Raw genomic sequence first — 22,596 nt, forward strand, 5'->3', positions numbered from 1 at the left:
TATAGTGACAATTGTTTAAGCAGACTAACGGTGCTCACGAGCAGAAACTTACAAACTTTCAAGCTCAGGGTGCCCTACGTCGATTGCTACGCCTCTGATGTTAACTCTTGTGAGCAAGAAGTGCGAAATAAAGCGTTGTAGTACTGTGTTGTCGCGGGAGTGTCGCGGGAGTGTCGCGGAATTCGCACAAATTACGCGGTCGCGTAAGTTGGCCATGATGACATAAGCCGTCACGCGAATTACCGCACCAGGCCCGCAACCAGAAACCGAAGTTTAAGGGCTGCGCTTGTCATTCCACTTGTTCAAAAATTGATATAAACTCCAGCTTCGAAAAAAATCCCGCAGACAGGACCACTATTTCCGGTGGGTATATAACGTTTCAAAACGTTCGCGCCGGCCACGAAGCGCCTAGGCCGCTCTTTCGTCATCATCACCTCTGCATTTGCGGGGAGAGCCCGAGCACGGTGAGCCATCCCGCACTCCTTCGGGAGTTCCTGGAACTGCGTACGGCGGAGCGTCGACGGAACGCGGTGCGTGCGCTTCGCCGGTGCCCTGGGCCTGCATGTCGCGCGTGCTCTCCAGTATCGAGTGCAACGTCGAGCGGCGCCTCGCGTAGGCGATCTTCCAGGCGGCGATCTGCGACAGGGACACGTGCGATATGCTGCTCGACTCGTGGTCGCTGCCGGCGTGCGCTGCCGCGGGCTCGCGATCGCTGTGCTGCTTGAACATGATCAGCACCAGCACCTGCGCCGGAGTGGGCCATCGTCGCATAGCTGAAGTTTATGCGGAATTTCCGCCGTCTCGCGGTGTTTATCGACGTGCGTTAGGTAGACGCTGTCACGTGGCATTGCCGCGTGTCAAGAGAGAACGTTAACAAGCCTCGTCGAGGGGACCTTAAGCTATTCGGACAGAGCGCAATAGGTAGACCGCTAATGTGAGACACGGGTTTCTCCTGAGTGAGCCGCACGCACACATGCACGAGCGTGTGTTCGCACTCAACACTCGGGGCTTTCTGTCGACTCTGTTGTGTACCTGTCGTGGTCTACGGCAGAAGAGACACAAAGCCTTGAACATGCTGCCTGCGACACTTAGGACCACGGATATTAGCTCGTGGCGGCACTTTCCACCTTGCCCGGGCATCCAAGAAACATTCTTAGAGAGCGTGCTTCTGTGTGAACACGTGAGCGACCGTAGCTGACGATCTTTAAAAACCCATAATCCTTGCCCCCTTTCCCTTTCATCCATATATGGTAAATACCAATGAATGATCCTATCCAAATAGAGAAATGAACATGTTAAACAAGCAAGCAACTGGCACAAGTACAAAAACAAAAGCGTTCTTTAATGTGCATCGAAATCTAAATACCAGGGTGGTGTTGCATTCCGTCTCATTGAAGTGTGGCCCTATTGGCTGAGGATCAGACTCGTGGTCTAGCGCTTATCGTCAGAACATTGTAGGCAATGAACCCCTGAAGAGGGTACAGGGAAAAGATACAGTAAAGTTCAAACAGAAGGGGGAAAGTTACCCTAACATCAAATAGTAAATGTAAAAAGCAAATTACATAATGACCATGGCTAGTAATCATTGCAATTGTGAGGATGACCAGACACAGTAGACCCACTAATCCGACAGTCAGAGGTGAAACGAGCCTGTCTGCATGGACGGCTCCAGTTAACCTGAAGTCTCCCTGAGGTCTGACCTGAGGTCTGACCTGAGGAGACATGAGGTCTCCCTACGCTGTGGAACTCTTTTCCCAAACAATTTCAACGTAATTTATGACTAAAAGCCAATGAACGCACGTGCTTAATGCGTCACCATTGCAAGTTTCTCTCCGGCATCGCTTCGACGTGCAAATCAAGGACTCCCTCCAACTTGTCTTTCTTCTGTGGTTAATTTTTCTTACGCAATTCGGTTACTTACCTTAAATATCGCAACGAGAACAATTTGAGGAAGAGACGGCTTTGACTGGATTTTCTGCAAGGAGGAGGCATTACGCTCATTTCAGAATGACTTCAATATCTAAACTCATCAGCCTTGCCCTAGTTGCTCACATAACGTTTATGCGTTACTCGATGTATGATGGGCTAAATATCCATGCTATTTTCGCATTCTCCAACGCAGATAAACTAGTGCGTGCGTGCGTGCGTGCGTGCGTGCGTGCGTGCGTGCGTGCGCGCGTGTGTGCGTGTGCGTGCGCGCGTGTGTGCGTGTGCGTGTGCGTGTGCGTGTGTGTGTGTGTGTGTGTGTGTGTGTGTGTGTGTGTGTGTGTGTGTGTGTGTGTGTGTGTGTGTGTGTGTGTGTGTGTGTGTGTGTGTGTGTGTGTGTGTGTCGTTTCTTAAGGTATGAGCTACAGTTCGGCAAGACAGCAACAGCAGCAGCTACGGTGAGGAAAGTCCGGGAGGGTACGTAAAGGAAGATTCGCTTTAAAAACATCACCTGGCAAATATGCTGGCATTGTACAGTACATAGGAGTTGACGTAGGTGCTTTACTAATTTTAAACTTTCCGTGACAGCCCCTTTTTCGAATAACTGTAATGTAATGAATAACTGTAACTGTAATAACTGTCTTACAGCAATGTTCGGGCTGGTGCGTGTGCTTATGCAGTGACGTGCATACAGCATTCTTTGGCGGACCGCTTCGTGACTCAGGGCAATGGATTTCTAGCAACGGGCGGTCATCGCGAAGAGGCCGACACGTACACGTTATTTGACAAATTGACTAACGCCAGAAAAAGAAAGTTACGTATGAAAAAAGCAGCACCATATGTGGCACACACACCTCTGTAAAGGCCACGACCTTACGGGGGAACGATTCTCTTGTAGTAATGCGTTCAGTCGTGGTCTCGTAATCCTGCGAAAACCGAGTTGACCTTGTAGCGTATACATGAGCACTGCTAAATGACGACAATTCGACTTGTTAGTGTTCAAGGTCAAGTGCGCAGGCGCACACAAGCACTGTATACTTTACCGAATCAAAATGGTCACGTCCTAAAGGATATCTCTCCATTATGTTCTCTTGCATGTAATCCAACGTCGACGTTGTCTGAAGAGCAAAAATATAAGCATGGAATCGGTTGTAACGTCGTAATTCAGGTAACATGGGAGCTTCGAATACCGGCTGTGGCGAAACTACACGTATGCCTATTATAATTAAGTGAATACTATAGTATCGGCACGTCTCGCAGCGTCCTTGGAATGATTTAGTTGCCTTATTGCCTCTTCCCATGCTTCGATCCTTCATAGTCTGACCTCGCGTTTGTTAAATCAAAATGTTTTTCATTAAAAGAAAAGCATACTTTCTTCGGTGGTTTTGCGTAAGCATAGAACATGCGTATGAGGGAGCCAAGGAAAAAAAGGATGATGCAAAGGTGCAACATAGTTACGCATTGCTCTCCTATATCATCGCTGTTGCTGCGAGCGTTGCAACCGCTGATCCATTTCTCATCGTTTTGTACAGCGCGATTGTTAGGACGGACTAAATCGTTGAATTCACAATAACTGACCAGATGTCCCACCTCGGCTATATACCTTGGTATTTAGGGCCGTCGTAGTAGAGGGTTTTAGAATACTTTAAACCACATCTTCTTCGTTAAAGTGCAGATGCGTTACGAAAGCTCTTAAAGGCACATTCTCCCCGGCCTTCGTGGTGTGTTTTGTCGCCGTTAACATCATTAGGTTTCCTTGGCAGTCATCGAGCGATAGCCTCCACATACCTAAGTGAGTAATATTGGTAGAGATGGTATATAAACAAAGAAGACCATAAATGACTTGCTTACGTCTTCTCTTGTGGTCTCCATGGCGCTTTTCAAGGCCCTGTAGCCCTTGAATGAGAATGAGAACACCGGAATAAGTTTTGTCAGCGCTGTTTGCACTTTGCAATTTCGTGCACAGTACACTGGACTCAAGTACAAAAACGGCAACATGCATACGGGGCGAGATATGTAAAATCATCCAGCTGGTTGGTTCTAGCAGATCTCGAAGTGGTACCGGTATGAAATTCTCAATCTGAGGTAACCCCGTAAATATAGTGAAGTTCCAGGAATGAAATTTAGCTGTTGCCTAAACCACGTCTCTATTGGTCTTAAGGTCTGTGGAGAAAGCCATTTTTAAAGGCATGCACTGTAATAGATTTAGGGTTAAGGTTAAGGCAATTTTATAATTCAGCATATTGTGCGTTGTTATCTTTCATGCAAGTAATGCCCGCCTCTTCAATTCCTAGATTATGGAGTTAAACCTTCCGAATTTTCATATTAGGTTACGATGGACGCCACAGTGGAGAGCTCCGCATTTATTTCGAGAAATTGAATTTTTAGAGCTAAGCTGTCTATAGATAGGGCCCCAGGATTTTTTTCGCGTCCGTCACGTCGACAGAAAACCCAGGGGGCTGAACCCGGCCGCAGTGCAGGGACAGGAGCAATGCCTCGTACCCCCGTAAGGCAGAGGCGTGACGCGTACTTACAGCACAGCTCCCGTTTCAATACGAAACGCACAAATAAAAACAGCCGTCAAACCACACGATTGATGACAAGGCGTGCGCACTGCCGCGTTGATCAACGTGCGTTGCCACCAATCCCTCGCCGGTGATCGTTGTCGGAGACTTTAACGTAGGCTTCTCAAAACCGGACACAAAACAGTGGTTCACTCACTTCGTGGAAGACCTTGCCCTCGGTTGCTTCAACGATTCGATTCAGCCAACTATCGTACACGGGTCATGCATGGATTTACCTTGGCCAAAAACATTTCTCAAATAAGTGACAGTGACAAGAACTTTATTGGAGTGTCCTGAAAAACTTGATTGGGGGGAGCCGAAGGCTCCCCAATCAAGTTGGTGGCTCCGCCCACGACGGGACCGGGAGGCGGTGACTCTCTGCGACGTTGCCGGCCCTCTGGACGGGCTGTAGTTGGTGCGTGAATTCCGAGCTCTTAGCGAGGCGTCCCACTTGGAATTGCATTGAAGTTCGGAGCCCGCGTTGTACGGGCACAGTCAGAGCATGTGGTCAAAGAAGCAACATGCGTGACCGCATTTGGAGCCCGATTGCAGGAAGTGGGGGTCTATCCAACTAAGCGCTCTGGGGGCGAGTTAGGATCTCGTCTGTAAGAGCCTGAAAGCAATTGCCCGAGCCGTGTTCAGTTTCGGGCTGGGGGGAAGAAATTTCCTCCTGCTGTGTCTGTAATGAGGCGTAATTTCGTGATAGGTGGTAAGAGGATCGTTGAAGGGGCAATCCTGTGGGAGAGCCGGACCGTTAGCTCGGGCGCGGTTCCTGAATTCACGTGCGAGGCAAGCGGCCCACTCGTTAGGGTTGCAACCCGCTTGGTTAGTTATATCGTTCACATGGGCCGGGAACCACGCTATGCTATGACCTTCAGCTTCTTGGCCCGTAGTAATACGAAAGGATCTGTCGACGATGCGGGCTGCGTAGTTAGAAACTAGAGCGGACGAGAAAGCCCTAACCGCCTTGCGCGAGTCGGAGAAAATGGTCGTCGGGCCTTTTGCGGCTTGAAGAGCCAAGGCTGTCGCGGTTTCCCCCGCCTCGTTCGCGTGTTTAGTGTAGATTGACGCGGCGCTGATAAGTGCTCCGCGCGCGTCAACGACCGAGATTGCAAACCGGTCTTCGCTGCCATATTTGGCGGAGTCGACGAAGAATGTATCAGCCCCGTAAGGATCGATTCGTTGAAGGATGGTCCTAACTCAAATAAGAACTGAAAACATCTGTGTGTATCATAGGGAACACAAAGCAGTTATAGCAGTAACTTCAAAGTAATACGTGTAAAATGAAGGCTTTGTAAGCTGCAGTGAAACTTGTGTTTGTGACATAGTCACTTTGACCGGCAATGTGAGTTATCGTTGTACATCATGGGATCACTGTTTGACAAGTTGTCCTACATGCACTAAGCGCAACGTATCGACAGCTTCGCTCACCAACCACCTTCACTGGGGTGGATTGGCAGAGATTATTTTTAACGTGCACCCGAAGCACAGTATACACAAGCGTTTTTGCATTCCTCCCCGATTCAAAATGCGGCCGCCGCGGCTAGGAATCAGACCCGCAACCTTTGTGCATCGCTGGTGTAAAGTAAACGCAAGTAAAATTGTTCTTATTGTGTTCCGCTCAGAAGCTAAGAAAACCGCAGATTTTTACCGATATTGCCATATGAGAGTTGTCCCATCTATCCTGCTGACTAGCCCAAGTTTTTGGGTGCGCTAGTCGACTGTCATTTCAGTTCACGTACCATGTGATTTCTGTAATACAAAAAGGCTTCCTATGCTCTGCACGTTGTCTCCTGATGCATACATTTCGTTGCCCAAGACATTCCATATTTAACCTGTACTAGGATTTTGTTCATTGACAAATCAATTATGGCACAGCTGTTTCGGGCTTCACCAATAAAACCCACTTGGTACCCTTTTTGAATTTACAGAAGAAGGCTCTTCGTGTAATAACACCCTCCCCGTCCGCTACAAAATCAGCAGGCCTACTTAAATAACTTCGTATATAGAAACGTCTATGAACTGCTTCCTTTATGTCTGAGCTTATACATAGGAACGTTCGATTAACGACTGTTACGCCGCTTCAACCTGCATTAAAAAATAAAACCACTAGGCACATTTTCCTATTACCAAAAGTGCGCACTAATTGCGGCCGATTTACCTTGGCGTATTTATGAACTTTGAGTTGTAATAATGTAGTTGTAACTCTAATATTACACGGCTTCAATTCTTGCACTTGTTTAAAGATACCCAAGGGTGTCGCTAATTAACCATACACGGTAATAACTGTTCGCCTTGTTGGTTGCTGTCAATGCAGGTCACATTTTTTCGTATACTTTTAATTATTTTGATTTGGTACCCTTAAACAGTATTGTTGGGTCCTCGAAGTTTTTTATGTGAAAGAACGTAAATTCAACTAAAATAAACTTAAACTTAGCTTGAACCTCGCGTTCAGCAGCGGAGTGTCATAACAACGAAGCCGCAGCGGCACCATTAATCCAGCTAAAGCGGCCAATCTTGCTACATGCCACCAGCAAATAATAAAAGTGTATTATTTAATAAAAGCAGCTGTTATCTTTTCAGGACTGCGGAAGATTTGCCATATTGCGCCACATGATTGATTGATTGATTGATTGATTGATTGATTGATTGATTGATTGATTGATTGATTGATTGATTGATTGATTGATTGATTGATTGATTGATTGATTGATTGATTGATTGTGGGGGCTATTCTTTCTAAGGTTTAAGGGAAATTATTTTGACCACAGAGGCTTTATTAACTTTCCTTCAATCTCAGAGGAGGAGCGTTTTTGCATTTTGCCACTTTCACAATGTGGCCGCCGCTGCCAGTAATGAAACCGACGACTTCACGCTCAGCATTCGAACGCCGCGGTCTAGCCACCATAGCCATGGCAACAGAATCATAGAGGTAGGTATTTGTTGGAAGTTCCTTCAAACACAGTGAAGTGGTTTTTCCTTGCAGTCTCCTCTGAAGGTACTGAAAGGTTTTATCATTCACATTGAAGCTGATGACCAACACATTGTTTTGGTTTATAGTTTATAGTTGCGCGACTTAGGCGCTTCACTTTGGCCCAGAAGCATGTAAATGTGTCGACTCATTTGTCGTAAATTTTTGGACTTGTTTGTCTTCCCCCTGTGCTGTTCCAAAAATGCTGCAATTCTGCATGCATTCTTGCTCTGCGCGAGTCGTTTTCAAGTGGTCAGACATTGTGATGGACTTTGCTGTTACATTGACTTAGACGCGTGCCTCTCTATGAAAACAAGATCGACCTATAAAAAGCTATCAGCACTTTTGCTTAGCGCAGGGAACACTGACGGTTATACTATAGTTTCTCACATGAATTCTCAGTGTTGATAGCAAATTCAGGCATCTCTATCTAAATCCATATGGACATGTTCAAATTCAAGCAAGTTGCAACTCAAAATTTGTTATTAACGTGAATTATTCACTTTGTAAAGAGATGTCTTTTACATAACCAACGTCATTTGTTTTGGCGTGTTTTGTGACGGCTAACCCTTCCGTTACTCTTCATTCATTTGGCCACTCCGATGATCAGGTGAACGTTCTTTCTGTGGATATGTCTAAACGAAATTGATTACTTTACTCTCAGCACATGTTGCACGCACGTGTTACATTGATCTAAGTCAATGTTCATGCGTATATATTTCAAGGTTTTAAGCACTGATTAGACATTCTCTTGAGCATTAGTCTCGCTGGTCTAATGTAATTTTTCTGTGCAGTCGCTAAGCAGTTATTAACGTTCAGCGCGTAAGCAATGAGCCTGCCTACTGTTCAAGCTGCATTCGGGAAGCGTGCTAGAATATTATCGTGGCGCTTACGTAAAGAAAGCCTACGTGCGTCTACGCACAAGTTCGAAAAAAAGGAAGAAATAGATAAAACGCACGAACGCTATTCCTTGACGTTGTTAAGGTTAGATTAGGTTAGAAAAAAAAATACTGCTTTCTGAAGCGTATACGCGTGATAGAAATGCGCATGTGGCTTCTTCTAAAGTAAAGCATCTCTGGGCCCACGAACACGGTATAAAGGATTACCCAGTTTGTCTTTTTGTTTGTCCATTGTTGCGGCAGAGCGCAAAACGACCTAGCTGGGCACCCGTTCTATTATTTTACTTCTTTTACCTTCCGTGCCAGTGTGTTATTCCGGTATTTTTCCGCTATCTCGGAGAGCAAAAGAATAGGCGACAGTTAAATATATAGAGCTGGAATAACGAGTATTCCGCAGCGGCAGTGTGACGTAAAAAACGTGAGCGGAATGTTCAATAGACATAATAAGTTGCATCACTTTTCTACAGTCATATACTTGCTTTAACAAAGAATAAAGTCTTGTCAAGACGGAGTAGCCCAAATTTTGAGAACGTCATTGCAGTGACTCAATTCAGCACTTTTTGTTACTTTTAGCCATGTGACATAACTTAAGACATGTTCTACCTTGCATTGCTCTATGGGAGTCAGTGGAAATATACGGGAAAACGCGTCCTCCCTGTATGCAAAGCACGGTCAGAGGATTGTTTGTGAATGCGTGATTAATCCCCGGAGGAAAGAGAAAAAGTATTAATGCAGGACACGGCTCAGGAAACCCATTAGCAACAATGTCATACGCAGAGCTTACTCAGCATCAGCTAACCGGTTTTTTGAGTATTGTAGGCTTAACCGCCCTCCCCGGGCGGTCAAGATTAATCCGGAGTCCTGATCCCTACAGCGTGCCACGTAATCAAATCGTGGTTTTTCGCACGCAAAACCACAGAACTTAATTTTTACTTAATCGCCCTCTACGTACGCTGGAGCTGAGTTCTGATTTAAATCCCAGTGAGGCGGCATAACTGCTGAAGCACTGTGTAGCAAATCGTCGTTTCTAAATATTTTGATGACTTTGCCTCTCTTACCTCGTCGGATACGAACTGAACCAGATAGTATAGTGCGATGTCACACGCGAAGGTGACGACGATGTCGAATGCGTTCCATAGAAGAAAGGCCCTGACGCAGACATGGTTTCCCTGAAAAGAGTTTGATGACGGCCGTTTTCAAGCGAACGGTCGCAGTAGACGCCTTACACATTCTACAGAAATGCGCACAGAAGTCTGCGAGCTGGATTTGAGACGGACTCCCTGTGTGAGTGGGACATCGATACCGCTGATCGACTCAGAAATATAATCCCGAATCGTTGCGTTACGAGCATGAACAAGACCTTTTTTTTTTACTATACAGAATTTTTGAAAACTGAGTGTGGCAGATAGCACACAATCCGAGCCTTTAAACTGAATTGCTCGAAGAGTCGGAATTACTTGCACAATAAATCGACATACATGCGACTAAAGAACAAAATATCACTAATTATTATTTGAACCAGTTACCTCACGGCACATATTGCAATATACGAATTGTAACCGGTTGGCTCGCAAGGCGATACACTTGAAACGAATTCTGAGGATGACACCAGTTTCGAGATATTCATTCTCAAAAGACGCGACTAACTACATTGGCGTCCAATTTACTTTGGCGTATGAATGCATAAAACTGAATTTAGTTCAAAAAGTACGTGGAACTATAGTGCATTTTTACCGCAACTTTGGCAGCACATACATCGAACCTTGTGTCACCCCGACAATTCGTTCCAAGTTGATACGCCTTGCGAACTCGCCAGTTACTATTAATAAATTGTACTATCTGGCGTAAATTTAATTAGTTAGAAATATAATTGGCAAGATTTTGCTAATAATTGGATCCTGCACTTTGATGTCTTGTGTTATTCAAGTAATCCAGCTCGACGATTAGAAATGTGCTAGCTGCAACAGTCAGTTTTAAAAATTCTGTATAGATAAAAAAATACTTCCGACAGAACTTATTTCCCGACGAATGTCGACGTTAACGCAATTAGCACTGAAGAGATGTAGCGACACACTGGGCTGCCTCCGCCGAAACGCGTCATGCATGAGGCTTGTATGCAGCCGGGCTCCTCTCCCGCGCATGTTATTATTATTATTATTATTATTATTATTATTATTATTATTATTATTATTATTATTATTATTATTATTATTATTATTATTATTATTATTATTATTATTATTTTATTTACTGACATTCCCTTCGAAACGGGGCGGCGACAAATAGTCACCGGTCTTGCCTGAGCTAATCCAGTAATCTATAGATGTTTATCAGTCGAGCATTTTGTCTGTGTTTCCTTAATTTTTTCTTTCTCCCTTAAAATCTCTATCAACACCGGCTAAATTTTAAATGACATGTGCTCCCATTGAAGGCTCGAACACACCCAGTGGGACATGCCCAATGACTCAAGTTGGCATGAAAAAGGTTCATTGAAAAGCGGCACACAACCTGTGACACATACCTGCCGTGTTTGCTTAGCGGCTATGGTGTTGGGCTGCTAAGCACGAGATCTCGGAATGGAATCCCTGCCGCGGCGGCCACATCTCGATGGGGGCGGTATGCGAAAACACCCGTGTACTTAAATTTAGGTGCACGTCAATGAAGCGCAGGTGGTCCAAATTATTCCGGAGCCTCATAATCAGATCGTGGCTTTGGCACGTAAAACCCCATAATTTATTTTAATTTTAGCCTGTGGCACATCTTTTGTGAGAAAATCTTTGGTATCGAAGAGGTTCATTGAAGAGCGGAACATACTCAGTGACCCAAGTTGGTCTAACGGTTGGTTTCGAACACGGTTTTCTCAGATCAGCAGCCCGAAGGCGTATACCCTCTGTACCGTGGACTACCCAGTGAAATAAGTTGGCGGGAAAAGGGTTACATTCTGAGACAGATAAATGGACAGACAGGTGGGACAGACACTATAAAATGCGTGAAGTATCCTAAGAAAGTTAGTCGCATAAGGACACCTTGTATATAGAGCAGTAGGATCAACAGTGGCCGAATTAGGGAAGGCTCAACCTGGAGCGAACGTTTGTCCTCTGTTGATCCCCTACAGTCTCTATCATACTGCGAGCATCCATCTTGTTTGGTATTGCTGCGTGTATTGGCTTGTCTAGTTCTTTTTTTTTTTTTTTTTTGCTGGTTCAGCAGAACGCACTGCGTCGTTAGCATGCCAATGTGTTGCGGTGCGGAATTCCGACGAACTTTGTGGCAAGTCAGCGCTCGGCGGTGCGTACTGTCAAATTGGGCGGGTGGGGCCTTCTGCATGGGCCTTCGATGCCACGACTTTCCTACATAATTTACTGTTGCCAGACGGCTTTATGTACTCCGTCAAAAGTATACGATGCCAAAAGCCTGTTGTCAGTTTGCCTCCGACCGGCTGACCTCGGGCTATTTTAAGGGAGTTCTTGTGGCATGCTGTAAGTTCCAACGTCCTAGGAAAAAGAGAACTTTCGTGCTGCCCATCCAGACGTGTGGAGTGGCGGGATCGCCAGGGAAACCGCACCACAAAGCTGCACAATACGTATGGTGAATGCAAAGAGTAACCCGCACACCTTTCACAAGTACTGTGGTTCTGTGGTTCAAAAATGAATCTATTCAGAGTTTTCGCTCGACTATAGACTGGTTCTGACCACCATGCAAGTACGACACCACGACCAAGAGTGGCACCGTGGCTGCTGGCTTTCCGTCAATTTTCCACAAACTGTAATTTCTCGAGTTTCCCTTAAACACATGATCTGATTCGTGGGGTTTAACTCTATATAGACGGTGACAGATGTCGCGCTGTGGGGGTCCCGGATAAATTATTAACTGGGATTCTTTGACACCCGCCTAAAGAAAGTTAGGCGAGTGTATCTGCATTCTGCCCCCATGGGAATGCGGCTGGATAATCGTATCTACGACCTCGTGCTCAGCATCATAACGCTAGAACCATGCAATGTAAAGATTACCAAGCTTGTTACCACGTCAATCAGCGATCGCTGCTGAGAGCTAGGTATAATTAGACCTCCAGGACATTTATTTCAACGTAATGGGTGATCCGCTGGAAAGGGCATAGGAGGCCGCTCTTATGCGGGATTCCTTCTCATGGATCCTAAAATATCCACTTTATTACAGTGTTTGCATTGGCATATTGTGAAGGTAAGCTGTCTGCAAGGTAACAGTAGAATGGGAGCGATACCCATATTCACAGTGCATTTAGCATGGGCTGGAGACCATCATAACAGAACAGCCTATCATGATAGTTGCTATATTATTCAAGGGACAGCCGGCTGATGACAAACAGTTCCTGCGAACGCTAACATTTATGAACTCGATAGTAGGTTCGCAAGCCTTTTAGTACGCGAGATAAGTTTCGTTAGTCTTGCTGAAGCTATCTATATAAAAAAAAACAGGTATAAGAAAATAAAGAAGGAACGTTTCGTTTATTTCTTGCATTGACCTGCATCGAATCGGTAACCGAGCGAATCAATGTAAAAAAGAATAGCTCTAACCTCTTAGTTTGCACACAGAGTGAAAAATGTTATATTGAAAAGCCGAAGGGAACGGGAACACGGGAGCTGACGACACTTACGGTACACTGGGAGCAGAGGAAGGTGTTACGATTCGCCTGCGACACGTGGTTTTGCCGGCGCCAACTGCGGCGGGGCGGCAGACATTTTGGCCCGATCGTCGTCGCCGCAACACTCATCGCCAGGTGTTTCCAGGCGCGTCTGCGGCGATGCGACCGCCTAGGGATTTCGTTCCAGTCATTGTGCCCGAAACAGGCGATGCCAAAGCAGGGATCTCATTCCAGTTATTGGGCCCGAAACAGGCGATGCCAAAGCAGGGATCTCGTTCCAGTCATTGTGCCCGAAACAGGCGAAGCCAAAGCAGGGACCATCTTCTCGTTACAGTCATTGTGTCCGACCGGCAGCGCCACGACCAGTTGCTACGAGATCTTGCGCAGCGCCACGACCAGTTGCTACGAGATCTTGCGCAGCGCCACGACATGGTGCTACGGCATCGCTACGACAGTGTGCGTCACCATTAGCCCATTGTACATTCACGTGCTCGTCTTTTGAGGGGTTCCTTCTTGCCCTCAACTGCGAGAGTATAAAAACAGCTGCCCCCGGACGCCAAAAGAGGGCTCCGATTTCTTCTGTTGAGTGAAGTGCTCTCCCGTCTCTCTACTTCGGTCAAACCTGACCGCCAACTCTTTGCGATGTTAAAATAAACAAGTTGTTTCGTTGTTACCTGTCGACTCATGCTTTGCCGGGACCTTCGGATGCTTGCAGTTGTACCCCAGGCCGCCAGGCCAACGCTACCCTTGGGGCTTGCGACCCAGGTACAACCACGGGCGTCAGCGCCGAGTTCCCATCCGATCGCTCCAGTGTCGCGATCCAAATATCTGGTTGCCAGCGGTGAGATCGCCTACGACTTCAAACAACTGTCTGCCAGCGGCGAGATCACGACAACGGAGGCCAGCAGCAAAGAGATGCAGTTGACAGTATGCTGAGCAGCTCAACGACGATCCGGGAGCAGTGCAACGAGCCCTGTATGACGACTGGTTGCCTGCAGCGGAACGACTGCGCGGAATTCCTGCCTGCGAGGTTTGGTGAGTGCGGGACTTTCTTCTTCTGAGCTTTGCCAGGCTTTTGTTAGTGTCAGAAACAGAGCTGGTAATTGTGGTTGTCGTTGCTGCCGGGTTAGTTTGCGGCAAGACAATAGTAAGCAGTAGAGAAAGCAGCATTCAGAGCAGCCATGGATTTGAAGTCGTTGCGCAAACCGAAATTGTTGGAGCTTGCAAGAGAGTTGGGTCTGGATGTCTCAGACAAACTAAGAAAACCGGAACTGATAACGGCTATTCTTGAATTAGAGGCTGAGGATGACGAGCTGTCGGAATGCCTTGAGACTATTGAGGAGAGGTCAAAAAGACAGGAGCGCGAACTTAAAGAACAGAAAGAGAAAGAAGAGCGTGAACGTAAAGCAGAGAAAGAAAAAGAAGAGCGTCAACACGCTTTGGAAATGAAGCGTCTCGAGATAGAGATGGAACGCGCTCGTAATGGAAGTCAGGCACACGGTGCAGGAGAACGCGTATTGTTCAAAATGACTGACCTAATGCGGCCGTTTAAGCTTGGAGAGGACATTGGTTTGTTCCTGGTTAACTTTGAGCGAACGTGCGAGAAGCAGGGGTTCTCTCGGGAAACGTGGCCACAGCGCTTGCTCACTTTGTTACCCGGCGAGGCGGCCGACGTAGTCGCTCGCTTGGATAGAGAGGAGGCAGAGGATTTCGACAAAGTAAAATCGAGTCTGCTAAAAAAGTACCGGCTGTCTGCGGAGGCGTTCCGTCGGAAGTTTCGGGAAAATGAGAAAGGCAGAAGTGAGTCATATACAGAGTTTGCGTATAAGCTTATGTCGAACATGCAGGAGTGGCTCAAAGAAGAGAAAGCGTTTGGTGACCACGATAAAGTTCTGCAGTGTTTCGGGCTAGAACAGTTTTATAGTCGGTTACCGGAGAACGTGCGATACTGGGTCTTGGATAGGCCAGACGTGAGTACGGTGGCTAGAGCCGCTGAGCTAGCCGAGGAGTTTGTGACGCGTCGAGCTCGCGGAGCTAAGGACGGTCAAAAGGGTGAATTTGGCTCCAAGTCTGAGAGGCCAAGGTTCACGCCCATGAGATTTAAGGGGGACACGCGTAGTGAGGATGCGAGTAAAAGCAATCCGACCAAACGTAAAGAGACGGCAGCCGAAGCCGAACGCAGAAAGCGGTTCGAGATGAGGCGAGCGGGCGTTTGTTATACGTGCCAGAAGCCGGGTCACTTTTCGGCGCAGTGTCCGGAAACAACACCAAAAGTTGTGTTTTTTTCAATAGGCAGCACTGACGAGAACATGAAGCTTCTTGAGCCTTACATGCGAGACCTCCTCGTAAACGGGAAAGAGTGCCGAGTGCTTCGCGATTCCGCAGCTACGATGGATGTAGTTCACCCATCTTACGTAGAACCCCATATGTTCACGGGCGAGTGCGCATGGATCAAGCAAGCCGTGGAAGCTCATAGCGTGTGTCTGCCGGTAGCAAAAGTGCTTATTGAAGGACCTTTCGGAGCGCTTGAGACGGAGGCGGCAGTGTCATCTATGCTGCCAACCCAGTACCCGTACCTATTTTCAAACAGGTCCGATCACCTCCTGCGCGAGAAGGGGCTTTTGTTTGGTGAAGCTAGTGTTCAGGCCTTAACCAGGTCGAAGGTTCGGGAGCTCGCTGCAAAGGCGGTAGTTGCGGGGCCGACGTTATCAAACAACGAAAAAGGGTCAGAGGCGCAGCAAGCTGATATTCAGAGCACGCCCGAACTGAATAAAATTGAGTCTGTAGCGTTGAAGGCGCCAGATACTGGAGAGGAAAATCCCGACGCGGGAAAGTTAGAAGAGCTATCTACTGATTTGCTCATCGCGCCTACGTCAGACGGACTTGATAGGTTGCTAAAAGTCAGCCGGACGGCTTTGATAGCCGAGCAAAAAAAGGATGGCAGCCTGGAAAACGTGCGCTGCAATGTCAAAGAAGGTATCGCCAGGAAAACTGCGCGTTTTGTGGAAAGAGGTGGAGTCCTGTACCGGAAGTATCTAGACCGCCGAGGAGTGGAGTTCGATCAACTGGTCGTGCCTCAATGCTATCGTCAGGATCTGTTGCGCTTGTCACACGGGGGTTCGTGGTCCGGACACCTAGGAGTTAAGAAAACTAAGGACCGTCTCTTGCAAGAGTACTATTGGCCAGGGTGTTTTCGGGACGCAGACCATTTCGTGAGGACATGTGACACTTGTCAGCGGGTGGGCAAACCAGGGGACAAATCGAGGGCGCCGTTGAAATTGGTACCTATCATTACGGAGCCTTTTAGACGGCTCGTTATTGATACTGTGGGACCTCTGCCGGTAACAGCCACGGGGTACAGACACATTTTGACTGTGATCTGCCCAGCGACAAAGTTCCCTGAAGCAGTGCCGCTTAAAGAACTCAGCTCAGTTGAGATAGTTAATGCACTACTGTCCATATTTGCGCGAGTTGGTTTTCCTGCGGAAATCCAATCAGATCAGGGCACAGTGTTTACTAGCGCTTTGACGACAACTTTTCTCGAAAGGTGTGGGGTAAAGCTGTTACACAGCTCAGTGTACCACCCACAGTCGAATTCCGTTGAGAAGCTCCACTCCGTCATGAAGCGCGTGTTGAGAGCGTTGTGTTTTGAACATCGAACTGACTGGGAGCTGTGTCTGCCTGGGGTGATGTTTGCTTTAAGGACCGCGCCGCATGCGGCTACGGGGTTTTCGCCAGCTGAACTGGTGTACGGTCGCTCGCTTCGATCTCCGCTTCGCATGCTTCGAGAATCATGGGAAGGTAGGGGCGACGACCCAGTCGTGGTGGAGTACGTGCTTAAGCTCCTCGAACGCTTAAGAAGGGCACAGGAGTTGTCAGGTGAAGCAATGACAAAGGCCCAGCAGAGGGCCAAGGTTTATTATGATCGGACAGCCAGGGCCCGTCGTTTTGAGGTTGGCGATGAGGTCATGATATTGCGCACATCGCCAAACAACAAACTAGACGTGCAGTGGGAGGGCCCAGCGCGAATTGTTCAGAAACTGTCGGACGTTAACTACGTGGTAAGTCTGCCAGGAAAGCGGAAAGCACAGCAAGTTTACCACTGTAATCTGCTCAAACCTTATAGACAAAGGGAAGCAGTGGTGTGCATGATGGTAAACGTTCCTGAAGAGCTTCCGGTCGAGCTTCCGGGACTAGGCTCAGTGACGAACAGGGAAGACACCGGTCAAGTCATTAGTGACCTTATCAGTAAAGCACCGCTGTCGCCCGAGCAGAAAACCGAACTACACCAGCTATTACAAGAGTTTCAAGGTCTGTTCTCTGAGAGGCCTGGTAGGACTTCGGTACTTACTCATGATATAGAACTTACCTCCCCAGAGCCAGTACGATCCAAGGCGTATCGGGTGTCACCCCGCCAGAGCGATATTATGGAGGCTGAGGTAAAGAAAATGCTACAGCTCGGTGTTATTGAGGCAGGTGAGAGTGATTATACCTCCCCTTTGATTTTAGTTGAGGTACCGGGCAAGGAACCTCGTCCTTGCGTCGACTACCGCAGGCTTAATTCCATCACTAAGGATCAAATTTATCCGATCCCTAACATCGAGGAGCGCCTTGAGAAAGTTAGTAGCGCTCAGTTTATTTCCACCCTAGATCTTGTCAGGGGTTATTGGCAGGTTCCACTTACAGAAGAGGCTAGTAGGTATGCGGCGTTCATTTCACCAATGGGAACATTCCGTCCTAAAGTGTTGAGTTTTGGTTTGAAGAACGCGCCATACTGTTTTTCAAGTCTCATGGATAAAGTGTTGCGGGGACAGCAAGAATTCGCTTTACCGTATCTAGACGACGTAGCGATATTCTCCGCATCCTGGTCTGAGCATATGACACACTTGCGGGCAGTGCTAACCCGCCTGCGCGAAGCAGGCTTGACAGTAAAGGCTCCTAAGTGCCAGTTAGCACAGGCCGAGGTTGTCTACCTCGGTCACGTGATTGGTCAGGGTCGTCGCCGCCCCTCTGAAATAAAAGTGGCCGCTGTGCGAGACTTTCCGCAACCGCGCACAAAGACCGATATTCGGTCGTTCTTAGGTGTCGCCGGCTACTATCAGAGGTACATCCCTAGGTACTCTGATATCGCGGCTCCCCTGACGGATGCTCTAAGAAAAACAGAGCCTCAAACAGTCGTCTGGGACGAGACCAAGGAAAGAGCTTTTAGCGCCCTAAAGAGTGCCCTAACAAGCCAGCCTGTGCTACGATCGCCAGACTATACAAAAGGGTTCATTGTTCAGTGCGATGCTAGTGAGCGAGGCATGGGCGTTGTACTGTGCCAACGGGAAAATGGAGAAGTAGAACACCCCGTCCTGTATGCTAGTCGTAAGCTGACCAGTCGTGAGCAGGCGTATAGCGCCACCGAGAAAGAGTGTGCGTGTCTCGTATGGGCCGTTCAGAAATTGTCATGCTATCTAGCCGGCTCGAGGTTTATCATTGAGACGGATCACTGCCCTCTCCAATGGCTGCAGACCATCTCTCCCAAAAATGGCCGCCTCCTGCGCTGGAGCCTCGCTTTACAACAATATTCCTTTGAGGTGCGTTACAAAAAGGGGAGTCTCAACGGTAACGCCGATGGCTTAAGTCGAAGCCCCTAACGTAGGAATCAGCCTCAAAATTGTTTGTTACTGATGTTTTTCTTCCTGAGGCAGGATTTTTTTTAACATATTGCTTTTGTTTAGTGTTTCAAAGTGATGATATGCTTTCTAGTGCAATTTTTCAATTTGTGGACGCGTTCTGAGTGATGCTAGACTACTGTAAGGAACTAGGCATTGGTATAAAAAGGGGAAAGAGCCTGGCAGGGCTTAGTGAGGGTTGTGCCGTGCTTGCTGACTGAGCGGTTGAGTTTTCAGCGTAGTTCTAACGCTTGCCGGGAACGAGAACAAAAATGTGAACTCTCCCGAAGTCACTTTGCAGTGTCCCGTGCGAACCTGAACGAGAGAACGAGGCCTTCTCTGTGCGCTGCGCTCAAGAAACGTCAAGGGACGCCCGACTTCGGTTATGAGCATCATCGAGCGACATCCCTCCGGACAGCGGATGCAGTCCCCTGTCCATCGGGATCTCCTTCCCCCGGCGGGGCGGTCTGTTACGATTCGCCTGCGACACGTGGTTTTGCCGGCGCCAACTGCGGCGGGGCGGCAGACATTTTGGCCCGATCGTCGTCGCCGCAACACTCATCGCCAGGTGTTTCCAGGCGCGTCTGCGGCGATGCGACCGCCTAGGGATTTCGTTCCAGTCATTGTGCCCGAAACAGGCGATGCCAAAGCAGGGATCTCATTCCAGTTATTGGGCCCGAAACAGGCGATGCCAAAGCAGGGATCTCGTTCCAGTCATTGTGCCCGAAACAGGCGAAGCCAAAGCAGGGACCATCTTCTCGTTACAGTCATTGTGTCCGACCGGCAGCGCCACGACCAGTTGCTACGAGATCTTGCGCAGCGCCACGACAGTGTGCTGCGCAGCGCCACGACCAGTTGCTACGAGATCTTGCGCAGCGCCACGACCAGTTGCTACGAGATCTTGCGCAGCGCCACGACATGGTGCTACGGCATCGCTACGACAGTGTGCGTCACCATTAGCCCATTGTACATTCACGTGCTCGTCTTTTGAGGGGTTCCTTCTTGCCCTCAACTGCGAGAGTATAAAAACAGCTGCCCCCGGACGCCAAAAGAGGGCTCCGATTTCTTCTGTTGAGTGAAGTGCTCTCCCGTCTCTCTACTTCGGTCAAACCTGACCGCCAACTCTTTGCGATGTTAAAATAAACAAGTTGTTTCGTTGTTACCTGTCGACTCATGCTTTGCCGGGACCTTCGGATGCTTGCAGTTGTACCCCAGGCCGCCAGGCCAACGCTACCCTTGGGGCTTGCGACCCAGGTACAACCACGGGCGTCAGCGCCGAGTTCCCATCCGATCGCTCCAGTGTCGCGATCCAAATAAAGGCTACGTCGGAGATGCAGCAGAGTGTGGACGAGAATACGGTTACGTACAGCACTGCCGCCAGGGCGGCTAAGCCTGGGAGAGAAAAGACGAATGTACCGAGTCCCCGTTGTCTGTGCACAACATGTTGCGAACTTGGCGACCGCTGCTTATCTTCCCTTAAAGAATTGTTCCTTAACGTCCTGAAACTGTACAGTGCCGTGTGCGGGACACCGTTGCGAAGGGTGTCGGATAAAGTTACACCAGCTGGGGTTCGATAGCGTGCACCACACGAACACGTAGGCGCCAGCTTTCAATTCCGCGCCCGCCGTGAGACTGCAACTGCCGCTGGGAATCGAACCCATGAGAGTGCGCTCAGCAGCAGGACGCCATAGTTACTGAGTCACCACGGTGGGCTTTTCTCTTCACTTAATTTCATTTAATAGAACATAAAACAGGGCTAGTTGGTTTACGCTATAAGCATGGTCTTAAGTAGCGCTAACTGGACGAAACACAAGAACGAAGAATATAGACACGCACCAAGGGCTCCGAACTTCATTTAGCCTCCTTTATTTTTACGACACAGGGCAACACCTGAACAATGAGGCACTGTGCAGGAAAAAGCTTTGGATTTAATTTCTATCACCCGATGCCAGTAAAAGGATCCTTAGCGTGTGCCACATTACCCACTCGCTGGCCTTTCTTTTCACTCAGTTGCCATATTATTGTTTGTAAAGAGAACTTCAGTTAAATACAATAAACAGCTCAAGGACTAAAATATAAGACCGTCTTTAGTCCTGTTCTCACGGTTTCTTTTTTTTTTTACCGTATTACGTTGTCATACCAACAAGATTAACTGTCAGGCTAGCAATAACCAACACTTGTTTTTAGTGTCCTTATAGCGCGAAAAAAAAAACTATTCGAATAGCTTTCAGCTATAGTATGCATACTACGCATATACTGTTCCAAGTTCGGGGCCCGTATTTACGCAAATTCCTTACGCTATAATTGTTCGTCAGAGCAATTTTCAGCCAATGCTGATGTTGGGCATAGTATTAGCGAAGGCGACCGGCCCTATTACAAAGAGCAACTTACGGGCAAAAACCTTTACGTGTGCATTCCGCCCCTGTTCCTCAGAACCTCAAACATACTAGGCACATCGCGCAGGCTTGTAGAAAAAAAAAGTGCTGCCAGCACGAGTGAAATCGCGTTTCTTGACACCTCCTGACTGGTTCTGAAGCTGTCACTGTGTCACGCGAGTATATGTTTAAAATACTGACATAAAGAGGCCCATCTCCTGTATATGGTGCAACATTTGAACATATTCTGCAGCTATACGTTTCGGAGAAATATAGTTGTGACCACGTACCCAACTGACAGAAAATACCAAGGGCTCCTAACAGCGGTCGAGTATGACATGAAGAAGGCTCACCTCGAAAAGCTCTCGTAGACTCTCTCCGCATATTAACTCGGAGGCGATGCCCTTCAGCAAGCGATTGCGCGTTCTCAAGAACCAAATAACAGTTCGTACACTGAAAAATAAAAGTATACATAAAAAAAGACCATTACTGTGCTAAGTTCTCGCGAAGTGAAAAACCGAAACGCGAAATAAAATATGCTAATTTTTTTGCTCCCCGATGCTCATAATTACCTTAAGTTCCCTAGGAAACCAACAGCGGGAACAAGCTTGCATGTGCTGGCCCGTTCACGTAAAAGTTAAACGATAGCCAGGCAGAACCTCGTCCCCTGGCTACAATAAAGATAATAAGCATCTTCAATAGCCACAGAAGGTCTGACCTGTAGTTGCAACGCACGGCAGAATTTCATGGCAAAATTTTGTCATAGTTGTTTTTGTGTCGCTTTGACAAGTTGCTTTGTGGTTCACACATCGACCATACGTGTCTACTTCCCACACATGCAATATTGTTTACTCGCGTCCGCATTGAGAAAACAAGGTAACAAGGCATCAAGTACAACAAGCAACAAGGACAACAGGCTGGATTTTCTTACCAGGCAGTGTTCAACCTGACACCCAAGAAAAATCTGGAAGCTTCGCTGGCAGCTATATCCCTAAGATATAACATTTTGAGTATCTAGCGCTCAGAAGGCTCCAACAAACCGCACGCTGTAACCATTTACGAAAAGCATCTACACAGAGTCCAACCAGGCGAGGATGAGACTTACAAAGCAACCGATGGCGATGATGTTGAGAAAGACTGTCCTTGACATGGAAGATTGTACTGCTCTCCCACTTCTAGCACGCACATACATTCAAGAACACTCGGCGCAAAACAATTCGCACGCTTTTTACGTGCTGCCGAGCTGTCCTGTATACGCTTGCGGCAGCGCAGAACGCTGGCATGGTGTGACGCAATGGCGATGTAACTGCGTTTGTAGCAAGGAAAGACGAAGCGAAATGCGCACGCTGGACTCCTCGAGTGAGGGGACAACCCACTGCAGGTCGGAGGAGCTGCCCGCGCTCACTTCGCTCGCGTGCTGCTTTGGATGAAGTTTATTCCACTGATCTTTACTATTATAGAAGACATCAGTGGCTTATTCTCCCCCCCCCCGAACCCCCCTTCTATTTCGAGTTACTGACGCCAAACCAGCGAGTTTTTCTGACATACCTTTGACCACAGTAGCTTTTGGAGTGTGACTGCCG

The 22,596-nt window shown here is 47.8% G+C and overlaps 1 protein-coding gene across 6 annotated transcripts; it reads right to left on the reverse strand.

Annotated features, from left to right (window-relative positions):
• Nucleotides 1-396: 396 nt before the first annotated feature.
• Nucleotides 397-22,244, reverse strand: LOC142579343 (uncharacterized). Of its 6 annotated transcripts, none has more exons than XM_075689425.1 (8): nucleotides 22,119-22,244; nucleotides 21,367-21,466; nucleotides 9,419-9,529; nucleotides 3,778-3,822; nucleotides 2,970-3,044; nucleotides 2,781-2,852; nucleotides 1,922-1,975; nucleotides 397-636 (listed from the first exon to the last, which is right to left on the reverse strand). In XM_075689425.1, exons 1-8 carry the CDS (start codon nucleotides 22,199-22,201, stop codon nucleotides 409-411), a joined length of 768 nt encoding a protein of 255 aa, XP_075545540.1. In that variant the 5' UTR covers nucleotides 22,202-22,244; the 3' UTR covers nucleotides 397-408. The 6 variants fall into 6 exon arrangements, with proteins under 6 accessions (XP_075545540.1, XP_075545541.1, XP_075545543.1 ...); XM_075689426.1 differs by lacking the exon at nucleotides 22,119-22,244 and adding an exon at nucleotides 21,945-22,071; XM_075689428.1 differs by lacking the exon at nucleotides 9,419-9,529.
• Nucleotides 22,245-22,596: the final 352 nt, after the last annotated feature.

Source organism: Dermacentor variabilis, chromosome 4 (genome assembly GCF_050947875.1).
Source record: "Dermacentor variabilis isolate Ectoservices chromosome 4, ASM5094787v1, whole genome shotgun sequence".
NCBI lineage: Eukaryota > Metazoa > Arthropoda > Arachnida > Ixodida > Ixodidae > Dermacentor > Dermacentor variabilis.